This window comes from Apodemus sylvaticus, chromosome 10 (assembly GCF_947179515.1).
Source record: "Apodemus sylvaticus chromosome 10, mApoSyl1.1, whole genome shotgun sequence".
Taxonomy (NCBI): domain Eukaryota; kingdom Metazoa; phylum Chordata; class Mammalia; order Rodentia; family Muridae; genus Apodemus; species Apodemus sylvaticus.
The window spans coordinates 102,031,915-102,044,795 of NC_067481.1; the positions used below are offsets into that span (position 1 = coordinate 102,031,915).

Here is a 12,881-nt window from a genome sequence, read left to right on the forward strand (position 1 = left end):
ACTGATGGCAACTGTAGTCATTGCATCAGTTCATTGTCTGGGGATTTTAATCTGTAGATTCTGCAATACATTTTTTCAAGACAAAGAAGAATTCAAATGTTTCTTGAATTCAAATATATTCTTCTGCGATTTCATACTTCCAGAGGACCCTGCTACACCACTCTTGGGTATATACCCAGAGGATTCCCCGGCATGCAATAAGGACATATACTCCACTATGTTCATAGCAGCCCTATTTACAATAGCCAGAAGCTGGAAAGAACCCAGATGTCCCTCAATGGAGGAATGGATACAGAAAATGTGGTATATTTACACAATGGAATACTACTCAGCAATTAGAAACTATGAATTCATGAAATTTTTAGGCAAATGGTTGGAGCTAGAAAATATCATCCTAAGTGAGGTAACCCAATCACAAAAGAATACATATGGAATGCAATCACTGATAAGTGGATATTAATTAGCCCAGAAGTTCTGAATATCCAAGACATAAGTAGCATATCAAATGACTCCCATGAAGAAGTAAGGAGAGAGCCCTGTTCCTGGAAAGACCGGATCCAGCATTATAGGGGAGTACCAGGACAGAGAAAAAGGAGGGAGGTGATTGGAGAATGGGTGGAGAGAAGGTTTATGGAACATATGGAGAGGGGGGAACCGGGAAAGGGGAAAGCATTGGGAATGTAAACAAAGAATTTAGAAAATAATAATAATAAAATTAAAAATGTATATGGAGCTTAAGACAAAGCTCACCTAGTAGAGTGCTTGCCTAGCGTGGGGTGCAGTCCCCAGCACTGCATAACTGGGTGCGCTGATATACTTCCCCTTTCATCAGAGCACTCCACTAATGGAGGCAAAAGGCTCAGGAGAGAGTTTAAGGTCAACCTTGGTTACATGGTGAGTTAAACCTATTACACACAGAGAATAATAACAGTAATATCCTTTGAAATTATTTTGTCAGTGATGTGTGTGTGTGTGTGTGTGTATGTGTGTGCATGTGCCATGTGTGCACAAAGGCATATCCATGTAAGCTGGACATGTGTTTTTTTTCTCCATCACTCTTGTCTTCACTTTTTGAGATGAGGTCCCTTATTGAACCTGAAGCTCACCCAATATGTTAGGTTCCAGTGGCTGGCCAGAGCCCATGGGATCCTCCTGTCTCCCCCTCCCAGTGCAGAGATCTGCTTGTTTTCTTGGGTGTGTTCTGGGAATTTAAATTCAGCTTCTCTGGCTCCTGCTAACACTTACTGACTGAGCCATCTTCCCAGCTCCCCTTAAATCTCCATCTCTTTTCCCCTTACCCTCTCCTGCTCACTTGATGCTTTGTTGTTACTATTGTGTTAAGTGGAGATACTCTACTTCCCAAAGTCCTTATAGTTTGGCACTTAGGTTGCTTCTCATTTCTCACTGTAGCAAGATCTTGATGCCCAGTGCCATTTGCTTGGATCTCTGAACAATTCCATGATTTTTTTCTGCAAGAAAAGGCCCAGAAGCAGAACGAAGGGGTCAAAGAGTAAAAAATGCACATTAAAAAAAAATCTTTTGGTAGTCCGATAAAACTTTGGTAGTCAGATTAACCTCAGCCTCTGGAAAAACTTAAGCTCTCACTCACTTCCATGCTCTGCCTGGGCTCTCCCCTTACATCCCAACCAGGCATTATCTCAGAGAGATTTAAAATGCCCAAAGAAAGAAGTGCTAATGGCCTCTAAACAGTCCTGCCTAAAACATGGGCTCCATATTGGCTTTCAGCTTGATAAATACTTTCTAATAAGGTCATAAATATCAGTGGTACCAAAGGTTAATGTAGTGTGCAGTGCTGTAAAATGCAGCAGCCTACCTGCTAGATCATAATGATGCATTGGAGCCTTCCACGGTGACGTGTGATGGCTTACACACTCGGTTCTGGAGTGGTCACTAAGTCAACAAGTGCATAATTGTGTCTGTTGGCAGTGTGGTCTTTGCAAATGCAATTTATTAAGTGAGCACCTTACCTTTCATTAAATGACAAAAAGAGGGAGGAGGGAGACAAAGAGGACAGGGAGGATTAGTGGGAAGATGAGGAAGGAGGAAGAGGGGGGAAGAAGGTGGAGAAAAGAGGAGGGAGATCAGAGAAAGAAGGGAAGAAATAAGGGAGAAGAGAAAAGGGAGCGGAGGGAAAAAGCATGATTAAGGGTTCTATTTGCAGCCTTTCGCAAGCTTAGGGATGCTTAAGAGCATAACTGACTGAAGAGAAAACAAAGCAAACCATCCTGTTCCTAGAAGAATTTGAAGCAAGCGAACCTGCCTTGGAGCTGGCAGTGCCAGCAGCAGCCTGGAAAGAGACTCGAGACAGGACAAGCAGCTGTAGCAGGACAGGAGACGGCAAATGTGTTTAGAAACTTGATTTCTGAGTTACTTCGTGTTTTGGAATTTGCATCTTAGGAACCTGACTTCTTCCATTTCCTTTTCTTTTCTTTCTTTCTGTTTTTTTTTTCTTTTTCTTCTTGTGTTCGGGTGGAAACAGGTGGTGTAATTCTTGACATTTGTTCTTGGATGAGCTGGTTTGAAGTTCCAAAACTTGCAACTGTGATTAATGGCTGTGTGGATCTTTAAGCACCGAGTAGTATTTCCATCTAGGGGACAAAGAGAACGGTGACACTCCAGGTGCATGCTCACTTGGTGATGAAAACTCCCCGCACTGTGGACAGATTTTACTCACCTGCATCTGGTGCCAGGCCTGTCTGAGTTTTCTTTTAAAGAAAGCTCCACAACCCAGAAGCAGACATCATACATACACCATGAGCACGTGCTTCTCTCCACCTGGGAAATGTTCTAAAACAGACTCTAGGTGTCTTTACACAGATCCTATAGTTATTAGGTTTTTAAACATTCAATTTTAGCACCATTAGGCTAGGGAGATGGTTCCGTAAGGCAACTGCTGTGCAAGTGTGAGGGCTTGGTTCAAATCCTAGAAATTCTCTCTATTAAGAAGAAAAGTTAGGTAGAGTGTAACAGGGCGGTATCCCAGAACTGAGAGAGAAGAAAGGGAACAGGAGGATCTATGGGGACTGAAGTCAGTCACTCTAGCCTACTTTGCAAGAAAAGAAAGAAAGAAAAAGTAAAAATAAGCATGCAGGCATTTCCTGAGGCATGGTGATACCTGAAGTTGATGTGTAGTCTACACACAACCATACCGCAAGCAAACACACACACACACACACACACACACTCAGCCACACACACATGCAAAACTAAATTAGGCACTCAGCAGAGGAATGCAGTCATAAACACCCTACCCTACTCGGCACACTCTTGACTGTCATCGCATCTCAGGCCAGAACGAGAGATACAAGGAAATGGTGGACGCAGTTCTGGTGAGCAGAACGCTGAAGGAGTGCAGACAGAATTGTCTTCTTAGGTGCTTTCTTTTCCTGCCTCTGCTCCATCAGCGGAGATGGAGATGACACTGGTCAAACTAGTTTCCTCCACCTGCCGTTCAATCCCGTGCACTTCTGTCTCCAGTCATCAGCTGGTCTAATGAAGCCTAGAGAAGAACCGAGATGTGATTTTAAGGCCAGTGTCACCTTGGTGCCACCTATAAGTCAGGAATCTACTTCATGGATGAATTTGGAACTGGTATTCACCATTCATGTTCTGGTTATTGAACAAACCCAAGGAGGATCCACCATCACAGAGCTTTTATGCCAAGGGGTTAAAATGATATTGTCAGATGCTAGCCTGTCTGGTGGTCAAAGAGGGCTGAATGTGAGGGGGCTGGATTCAGAGAGGGCATTACTGTTCACTGATAACTAAGAGGAAGATCAGGTTTGGAAAGCTGGGGAAGAAGTAGGGCTCCAGAGTAAATGAACCCAAGATGCAAGGACTTTGATCTAGGAGATGAAAATACTCTAGCAATGCTTGAGGGGTGAATATAGCCCCTCAAATTGTCACAGGTTGGGGACAGGGAGAATGCTTGGTGGAGAAAAATACTTGCTGTATAACTGTGAGGACTTGAGATCCCCAGAGTCTCATGGTAGCCTACATCTCTGATCCCTGTACTCCTAAAGTGAGAGGGAAGGTAGTGACAGGAAAATCCCCAGAAGCTACCAGAGATGCCCGCCCAGTATATGCAGTGGCAAACAAGATTCCTACAAGGTGACAAATAAGGGCCAACAATCAGGATTTCCTTCAGCCCTCCATACACAAGTGGCCTCAGAAACACACAGGCATATATGTAAGAAAATAGACACCCATTAACCTAACAGCCCATACTTGGGAACAACTGTGACGGCAGATGTGCACTTCCGAGGCTGAATCAAAAAATGGTGTATTTCAATTACAAGGTGAGGCCTAGATTGCTAAGATTTGATACAAAGTGCAACTAACTGGAAGCTACTGGAGAGTTCCTGAGGGGCAGGCATGCCTTTCTCTAGAGCTTTCTCTCATGAGCTATGGATGGTCCCCTAGCCAGGGTAAGCTGGCCATTTCAGGGATTCCCATGTCCAAGTGAGATTGGGTTACAATGTAAATGCCTTCTTCAAGGATGGTGTTCCCAAGGCCCAGAGGCAGACCCTATGATCTGAGAGCACTTCACGCATGTGTGGCAACCCCGCCACGTTGTCCCTTTGGATGTCTCCTACATTTTTAACAAGGAGCCTGGAGGCACTGTACAAATAAAACGGCCGAATTATTAAATTATCACTCTACAGAGCCTCTTATATTAGTCCTAATTAAATGATGCTTTTCATGGTAACAAACAGTGCTCAGGATTCTGATTCTTAAATCTAACCTAATAGAAGTCAAAAGGCTTAGAAATTTCTAGAATACAGTTTTCAGACATTGCTCGAAATTTTAACATTCTCATTAAGTACAGTGACTGTGATTCACTCCAGCTCCAACAAGCTTACAGGATTTCCATTTTTATCTATGATGGAGCTACAAGCACTGGATTTAGATTCCTGTCTTACACAACATTCAACGGTGCTTATTGGGCAATGTTGAGAAGGTGCAGTCAGTAAAGTGCACAGAAAGTATGAATACCTGAGGTCAGAAACTAAGTATCTGCTTAAAATATTGGTTGTGCCTGGAATCCTAGTGCTTGGGAGGCAGAGACGGGATGTTCCCTGCGGCTCACAGGTCAGGCAATCTTAATAAATCAGTGATGTCCTGGTTTAGTAAGAGACCCTTTCTCAACAAATGAAACAGATATTGGCTGAAGAAGATACCTTATATATTTACCTTCAGTCTCCAAATGCACATAAACATATGTGCTACTACACACATAAACATATAAGTATCCAGGCATATGCAAGAAAGGCTTTTCAGACATTGAAGCATTATATGTGCCAAGAGGAGAAATACAGGAGACAGAACAGTTGTGTTCACAGTGCACAGATATCATTTCCAAGGCACAGGACACAGGTTAAGGCAGAAACAGGAGCTTGTGTGGAAGAGAGGACGGGACCTGATTGGAGACATTTGAGAATATGAGAGATCCTAGAAGGAACAAAAAAGCATCCTGCACTGGAGTGCTGGGGCTCGGTGGAGCTCAATGCTGTAATGATTGAGCTGCTTCACAGGGACCTGGAAAGCAGGGCCTTCCAAATCTGTATTCACTGACATCTTATTGATGAATTGAAGAAAGATATGGTGATGCAGTTTACAGCAAAGGTACCTTATATATTGGGGGGGGGTGATAAATATATGTGTGTGCATATGCCTGGATATTTGTGTTATTTCTTGGGTGCCAACCACTGTTGTTTTTGTGAGACAGAGCCTCTCATTGGCCTGAAGCTCACTAAGCATTCTAGTTTGGGACTACCTGAGTCCCCATTCTGAGCCCCAACACTGAGATTACAAATGCACTGTCCCATGCCCAGGTTTTTTTTAAATTTAGGTTCTGGGGATGGAATTCAGATTCTCATGTTTCCACAGCAAGCACCTTACTGCCTGCGCCATTTTCGTAGACCTTCAGACTTTTTCCATATTGCCAAGATGTTTCTAGCTGTTGGACAGGTTACGTTTTGTGGAGATCACCATCGTTGCAAAGAACAGTCCTTACTCATCATCTGCACTGTGAAAGAGCTCTCCACATGCCTGCAACTGAAACCGTCCTGCTCTGTATCCAAATCTTTGTAATTGTTCCCAGACACCTCTGAGTCTGTACTTGTTCTGAGTCTGTATCTTTCTCTTCCATAGTGGAATTTTACCTCTTCCCAGAAGCACTTCTCTGCCTGTGAGGCCCTTGGCTGTCCCTACAGCTCCTTACATAACTTTAGGATCCTTGGCATTCCCACAGGGGAGAGGACTTCAGCTTCAGAAGGTCAAGACTAGAGATGATTCGTTTTTTTCCTCCCAAAAGAGTTCCTTGGAGCCCAAACTGTCCCCGAAGCTGAAGAGCTGAGCCTGCTGGGATAGCTGTAAGGTTTGATGGCCCCAGCCATCAGTGGGTCAAGGTTCATCCACAGTGATACATTTTTATGATAAAATCTGAGCCAAGTCCCAACTGGACTCTTAAACTGAGCTGCAGAAGCAAAGACAAGAGCCACAGTCCATGACCTTGTGTGGACTACATCTTGGGCATCTGCAAGACCTACTTAGTCGTGGGCTGCCTGTTTGTCACACCCCAGCCTGTTCTCATATAGTCTCTGGCTAAACAAGTTCCAGAAGGAACAGACAGTGGGCTTCCTTTCCAGTTTCCCCTCTCCACTCCATCCCTTCTGCTTGCCATTTCCCTCTCTTACCACGGCCTTCTTTATTCTCTCCTAACTCACCTCCCCATCTTCTTTCTCCTGGCCTCTGCTTCCTCTCTCCTTCTGTATTTCCTCCCTCCCTTCCCCTGGTCTGCCCCTTCTTCCTTCTTCTCTGCCCCTTCAGAGCTCCTTCTCTTCCCTTCATTTCCCTTCTGTCCCACTCTTGTTTGATTCTTTTAACTTTCACAGAGTATGTGCTTTTCGAGAGTACACAAAATCTTTCAAGATCAATTAGCTGTACTACACAACGTTTTTAGGACTATGAGGCAGAGGCCCTTCTCCACCCTGATGTGTCCTTTACCAGACAAGGTAGGTCTATATGAAGGACACGTGGCTCAGATGACTAAGTCTAATTATTGTGGAAATGGTGGGGAAAGCATTCATTGCAGAAAACACTGCCTCATATCACCAAGCTAGAGCTACGCAATAATCCCCAGCTTCCTGGATGTTCTTCAGGAAGATAGAATTGGCTGACTTGTGAAGGTGATCCTAGCCCAGTCCTGACAACACTGTGAGTCAGGAAATCTGGCTCTGGTGTCAAGAACATATGAGACTTCAGGTAGGTGGTGATGTCCAACCTCAGCTGGGTCTAGGCTAGGTGCTAGGTGCTAGGTGCTCGCTGGCAGCTCAGATATGCTCAGATGTTCTGAGTGAGTGATCAGCTATGTGCTAAACACCATGGATAATGAAGAGAAGAAACTGGAGTGATGCTGCTGCTCTGTAGTCCCAACTACTTGGGAGGCAGTGTGGGCAACCTAGATAAGTCATTTTTAAAAAACAAATGCAGAAAAAATAACAAGATTTTGTTGTCTCAGAGCTCTCAGTTTTGGTGGACCAATGGGATAATTAGCAGATTGTCTTAACTTTCCTAGTATGATTTTTAATGTAGAACCAAGAAGAGTCAGAGGAAAGTCAAAGAAACTTCCCATATCATGTGAACAGTTAGGCATCAACACATGGAAGGTCTAGAGAAATGACCTGGCACTTTTGCTTTTTCCCACCAGGCAACTATCACCTGCAACTTAACCAATCCATAATGGGAATGATCTCTCTCTCTCTCTCTCTCTCTCTCTCTCTCTCTCTCTCTCTCTCTCTCTCTCTCTCTCAAATATATATATATATTTCTATCCTTATATATGTGTGTCTGTGTGGGTGTGTAGGTGTGTGTGTGTGTGTGTGTGTGAGTGAGTGAGTGAGTGCATGTGTGTGTATGTGTATGCGTATGCACGGATATTGAACAATCTGATTTTGTTCCTCCCAAATGCTTGACAACCAGCATGTAATTTTTGCCATATTACTTCTATGTTCTACCAAGGTGAGGTCATTAGTTCAAACAATTAAGAAAATAGAAGTTGAAAATACTGGGTTATTAGGAGGAAGGAGTCACATAAATCCAAGGTGTTGGGACAATTAGCATCTTGGTAATAAAAGTCAAGTTGAGCACTAAGGAAATGAAGCACTGTTAGTTATTTAGCAGTTACATAGTCTCAAGTGTTTGCAAAATGCCTGATAATTGTTTCTGACCATTTCTCTTGGTGTAATTCTGGTAAAAGGCATTTGTTGTTCCTGTGGGGAGTGGGAGGAGGATGTGTGGGAACCTACTCAATTACAGTTCCCGGAATCTTCCTAGGCTTTGGCTTACAATGAAGATTCAAGCACAGAAAGGAAACATTCAGACATCTTGCTAAGGCATAAGCCATTTTATCTTCTTCCTCTGCTAAAAGCTTTCTAGAGACTCATTTCCATCAGAATTAAAACCAGAGGCCTGGAACTGCAACCTGAGATCATAAGTTGGATTCTGGGATGGAAGTAAAGACACAAGTTCAGGATATATGAATAAACATGGCGATTGGTTAATGGAAGTAGAACCAGTTTACAGTGTTTGTTTTGGTAAGTGTTTATCTTAGGGGGCAACATCAGTGTTAAGCAGAAACTGGGCACCATGTGTTCTGAGACTTTGGAGAAGGATCAAGTGCAGTGGTGCTTGTTGCATAAGTGTGAAAGTCTGATCTTGATTCCAGGAGCCACACAAAAAGCAGGGACATACAGATGTGTGCTTGTGGCCCCAGTGCTGAGGAGGCAGAGAGCAACAGATTCTATGTGCCTCAAGCTAGCCAGTCAGCCTGCCCTACTTGACAAGTTCTAGGCTAGTGAGAGACTTTGTCACAAAGGAGGAGGACAGCATTTTGAAGATAACTCTAAATGTATACATGTGCATACACACACACACACACACACACACACACACACGCGCGTGAGAGGGAAATTTCTTTGCAACTCTTTCATAAACCTAAAACCATTTTCATCAGTGAAAAATAAAGTTTTAAAGACCCAAATTCCTGCAACATGACCCGGTTCTGTTCCAATTTTGTACCTCTGGCCCCATGCCAAATCCTATTTCCTATTCTCTCTACATGTCTGCCTCTTTTCTTGGCATATTCTGACCCCAGGTCTTTGGCATATGCTGTTCATGTGACTTGATTGAACTTTCATTATAAATGTCCTCTTCTCCAGAGATTTCCAGTGCAAATTTAAAGCCCAGTCAACACTCCTTGTTTTCTTCCTTTGGCTACTACCTGGTCCACAGTGTACAAGCATCTCAGTCAACAGGGCAGGAATTACCTAGATTTCCAGTTCCTTAAGACAAGGATCTTTTAATGTTCTGTTCTAAGATGCATTTTTAGAACCTAGAATTGAACCTAGCGCATACTTGATAGATAGATATATGTACAGGCTAAATACTAAATTCCAAATTGTAGGGTAATTATGACACTTGGTTGCTTCGGTGGCTGGATTATTCTGCAAATACTTAAGTAAGGTAGATTTTTTTGTGGCAGTGCCACAGTAACCTAAAATATTAAGTATTCACCTTCTCTGTCTGTTTGTGGGTGTGTGAATGTAAGTACACATGTGTGGGGGTCTGTATGTGTGTGCTTTTATATGTATGCATTTGGGAGCCAGAATCAATGTTGGTTGCAATTTCTCAATGGCATCCACCTTGGTTTTGGGGTGTGGTTTTTTGTCTGTCTGTTTGTTTTGTTTTACTTTAGAGACAGTCCCTCTCACAGGCCTGGAGCTCATTGCCTTGGCTAGTGTGTCTGCAGCAAGTCCCAGGGATCCATCAGCACCATCATCATAAATATACATATGGAATTTGCATCTTTATTTTGTTGTTGTTTGCTTGTTTGTTTCACAAACATAGATTTTTAGATTTCCAACTTGCATCTTTACAAATGAAGGCAGGCAGATTAAGTACTGAGCTGTCACTGTAGTCCCCAAATGAAAACTTTATTGCCACCATTGATGTCTCAAAGATAAGGCTTGAGCTTTGCCCAAGGTCGCACAGGTCCCCAGTCAAATTAAACAGCCCCGGACCTCTGGATTCCATATTCATTATGATGTCCTATATACTAGCCTCACACTCTTTCCTCTTTTCATTAAAGCTGTAGCAGGTCACGAATAATTTTAGTCAGAATAGTGTAGCTCGTCAAGATTAAGGTATGGGGTTTCTTCTTCCCTTCAGTATCCCAGGCAACTCAGGAGCACTGGCAGTTTTTCACAGTTTATGCAACAGAAACTTTGGCCTTGAATTTCTCCTGCCTGGGTCTGTTTGCAAGCCCTATCAGCTCCTCCAAATAGTTTCCTCATTAGAATGCTGATATTAGGGAGGCATGAATAGCCCATTAACTGTACCCTTAACTGTAGAACCCACTCTCCTCCTTCCTAGCTTTGTGAGCCTCTTCCAAGCTTGTTTCTTTCCTTTAAATTGGAATGAGATGTCGCATCGCTTAACATAATGGTCCTCAGGGATGGTAGCAGGACTCTGAGAAAAGCTAACGCCTCACTGGTGTCCTTCTTCCTGCCACCTCATTCATGTGCACAGTTAGGAGCTGTGTGCAGTGGTCTCTTCCCAGTGCACACAGAGTTAGGAGCTGCATGCAGTGATCTCTTCCCAGTGCACACAGAGTTAGGAGCTGTGTGCAGTGGTCTCTTCCCAGTGCACACAGAGTTAGGAGCTGTGTGCAGTGGTCTCTTCCCAGTGCACACAGAGTTAGTTGCTGTATGCAGTGCCCCCCTCCTGCCTTATGTAGGATCTAAGGATAAAGCTCAGCTCACCAGGCTTCCCTGCTGAGCCATCTTAGCAGACCTTTGTATTTTATTTTTATGTCAGGGCAGGCAGGGCCCTAGTGGTTCCACCAGCTTTGAATTCCTTTTGTATTCCAAGGTGGTCTTGAACGTGGTATGTTCCTGCTTCAACTACCTGAATAGCTTAGGGCATTGTGTAGAATGTGTGCCAAGTAGGAAGCAAAGAGAAATGTAAGTTTCGCCTGATGGTCCAGGATTGCAATCTCAGGTAGTAATTACTGAAATATTGTAAGAGAACTGTAATATGGTGAGTTTGGCTATTCACGACCTTTATGTGACTGTCTGTGTCTGGACCCATGATCCTGCCGCAATGGTGTTTTCTGCCTCTGTATTTGTCCCACCATGAAGGATTGTGCACTCAAATTGCGAGCCAGAATAAATGTTTTCTTCTTGAAGTTGCTTCTTGTCAATATTTTGGCAATAGAGATGTGAAAAGTAGCCAGTACAAGGGGTAAACTTACTGGTGCTTAGGCAAGTGGCTATAAACCAGAGGACCCAATCACAATATATTTACAAGTACAGACAAATAAAAATCCCATTTTTACTGGTCTAGAGTATATGGAAATGGTTTTTAAAATATAGATGCATACCACTCAAGTTGTCTTTGTAATATTTTTATTATTTTTAGTTTTTAGATACAGGGCATCATTTAGCCCAAGCTGGCTTTTACCTTGCAATGTAGCTAAGAATGACTTTTGATATTGCTCTGCCTGTTTCCACATCCCCATTTCAGGGTTAATAGGTCTATATCACCAAATCATATTTATGTCATGCAGGAGATGGAATCCAGGTCTTTATGCATCAAGATGAGCACTGTACCAACTGATGTGCATCCCTAGTCCTAGGATCATCATTTAAAAGCATTCTTTTGGACTCATGGATTATGTATGCATAACTCAAGGGTAGAGACTAGGGGTCTGCTATTTCAGTCAGCTTTTCCAGGTGACACAAGTGTTGGACTAGCTGTGCCCATAAAAAATCTGATTCAGCCCAGGTCAGTCCATTCACAAATTACCAACTGTGGAAAAACTTGTTTTCTGTGTAGACCCAAACCTCAATATTTTGCTTAAGGTGACCTGGAACCACCTACCAAGGGTTTCCTGTTGTCCAACTGATCCCAAACCTTGAGTCTTTGGGTCTTGACTTGTCGTACAGTCATGTGAAGAATATATTATGTCTCAACATGACACAGTGAGGGATGGGCATGGGGTAGGCCTGGATTTATGCCTGCTTCTTAGAAAACCTAGTAAATGCCAGACACACTGCCATGTCGTTGGCCTCCTACATGATCACAAATCCCATTAAAATAGAAACTATTGACTACAGATGCAGAAGCACCCTGAAACTCCCCAAACATGTTCTAAAGCAAAATTTCTCTCATTTCACTTTGATGTCAAGGGGCAGGTACTGACATTCCTCGAGCCTTTTCACTGGATGTGGCTTCAATTTCTAACTTCAATAGGCCTTCATTGGAAGGACTAAAGATATAGAGAGGGTAAATGGTTCATTCAGAATCACTTAGCATCATGCTTAATGCTCGGATCTCACTACTTCTTTTCTCTCACTAAAGGTGTGAATGGGGTAAACAACTACTGGAAGACCACATGAGTGGGAGACTTTTCTCCTTTTTCCTTGTCTTTCTTCTCTTCCTTCGTTTCCTCTTTCTCTTCTTTATCCTCTCTGCCTCTCTTCTTTCTCCTCCACTCCTCTTCTTCCTCTTCCTTGCCACATATTCTTTTTAAATTTATACTTTAATTATCCTTAGCTATGTGTGTGCATGTGTACATATGAGTTCAAGTGTCAATTGGAGGCCAGAGGCATCAGAGTGTGCCACCCCCACTCCCCAGAACTCTAGTTACACCCAGCATGCATGCTAGGATCTGAGGTCACATCTTTTGTAAAAGCACTATGTATTGTTAACACGCTATACTTAGCCATTTCTCCAGCACCCTTATTGTCTGTGTTTATGACAGGGCCTTATACTCTAGCCCACAAATAGTCCACAAC

At 43.1% G+C, this 12,881-nt stretch overlaps 1 protein-coding gene across 7 annotated transcripts in view; it reads left to right on the forward strand.

Moving 5' to 3' along the window:
* The window catches only part of Rbfox1 (RNA binding fox-1 homolog 1), a 368,464-nt gene that overhangs the window by 219,444 nt on the left and 136,139 nt on the right, over positions 1 to 12,881 (forward strand). For 2 of the 7 annotated variants that reach the window (XM_052195052.1, XM_052195053.1), the window contains exon 2: positions 1,119 to 1,124. The exons of the other annotated variants lie outside the window; for them this stretch is intronic. In XM_052195052.1, coding sequence (XP_052051012.1) covers positions 1,119 to 1,124 — 6 coding nt within the window. The remainder of the gene's footprint in view (positions 1 to 1,118; positions 1,125 to 12,881) is intronic. 7 annotated transcript variants of the gene reach the window in all.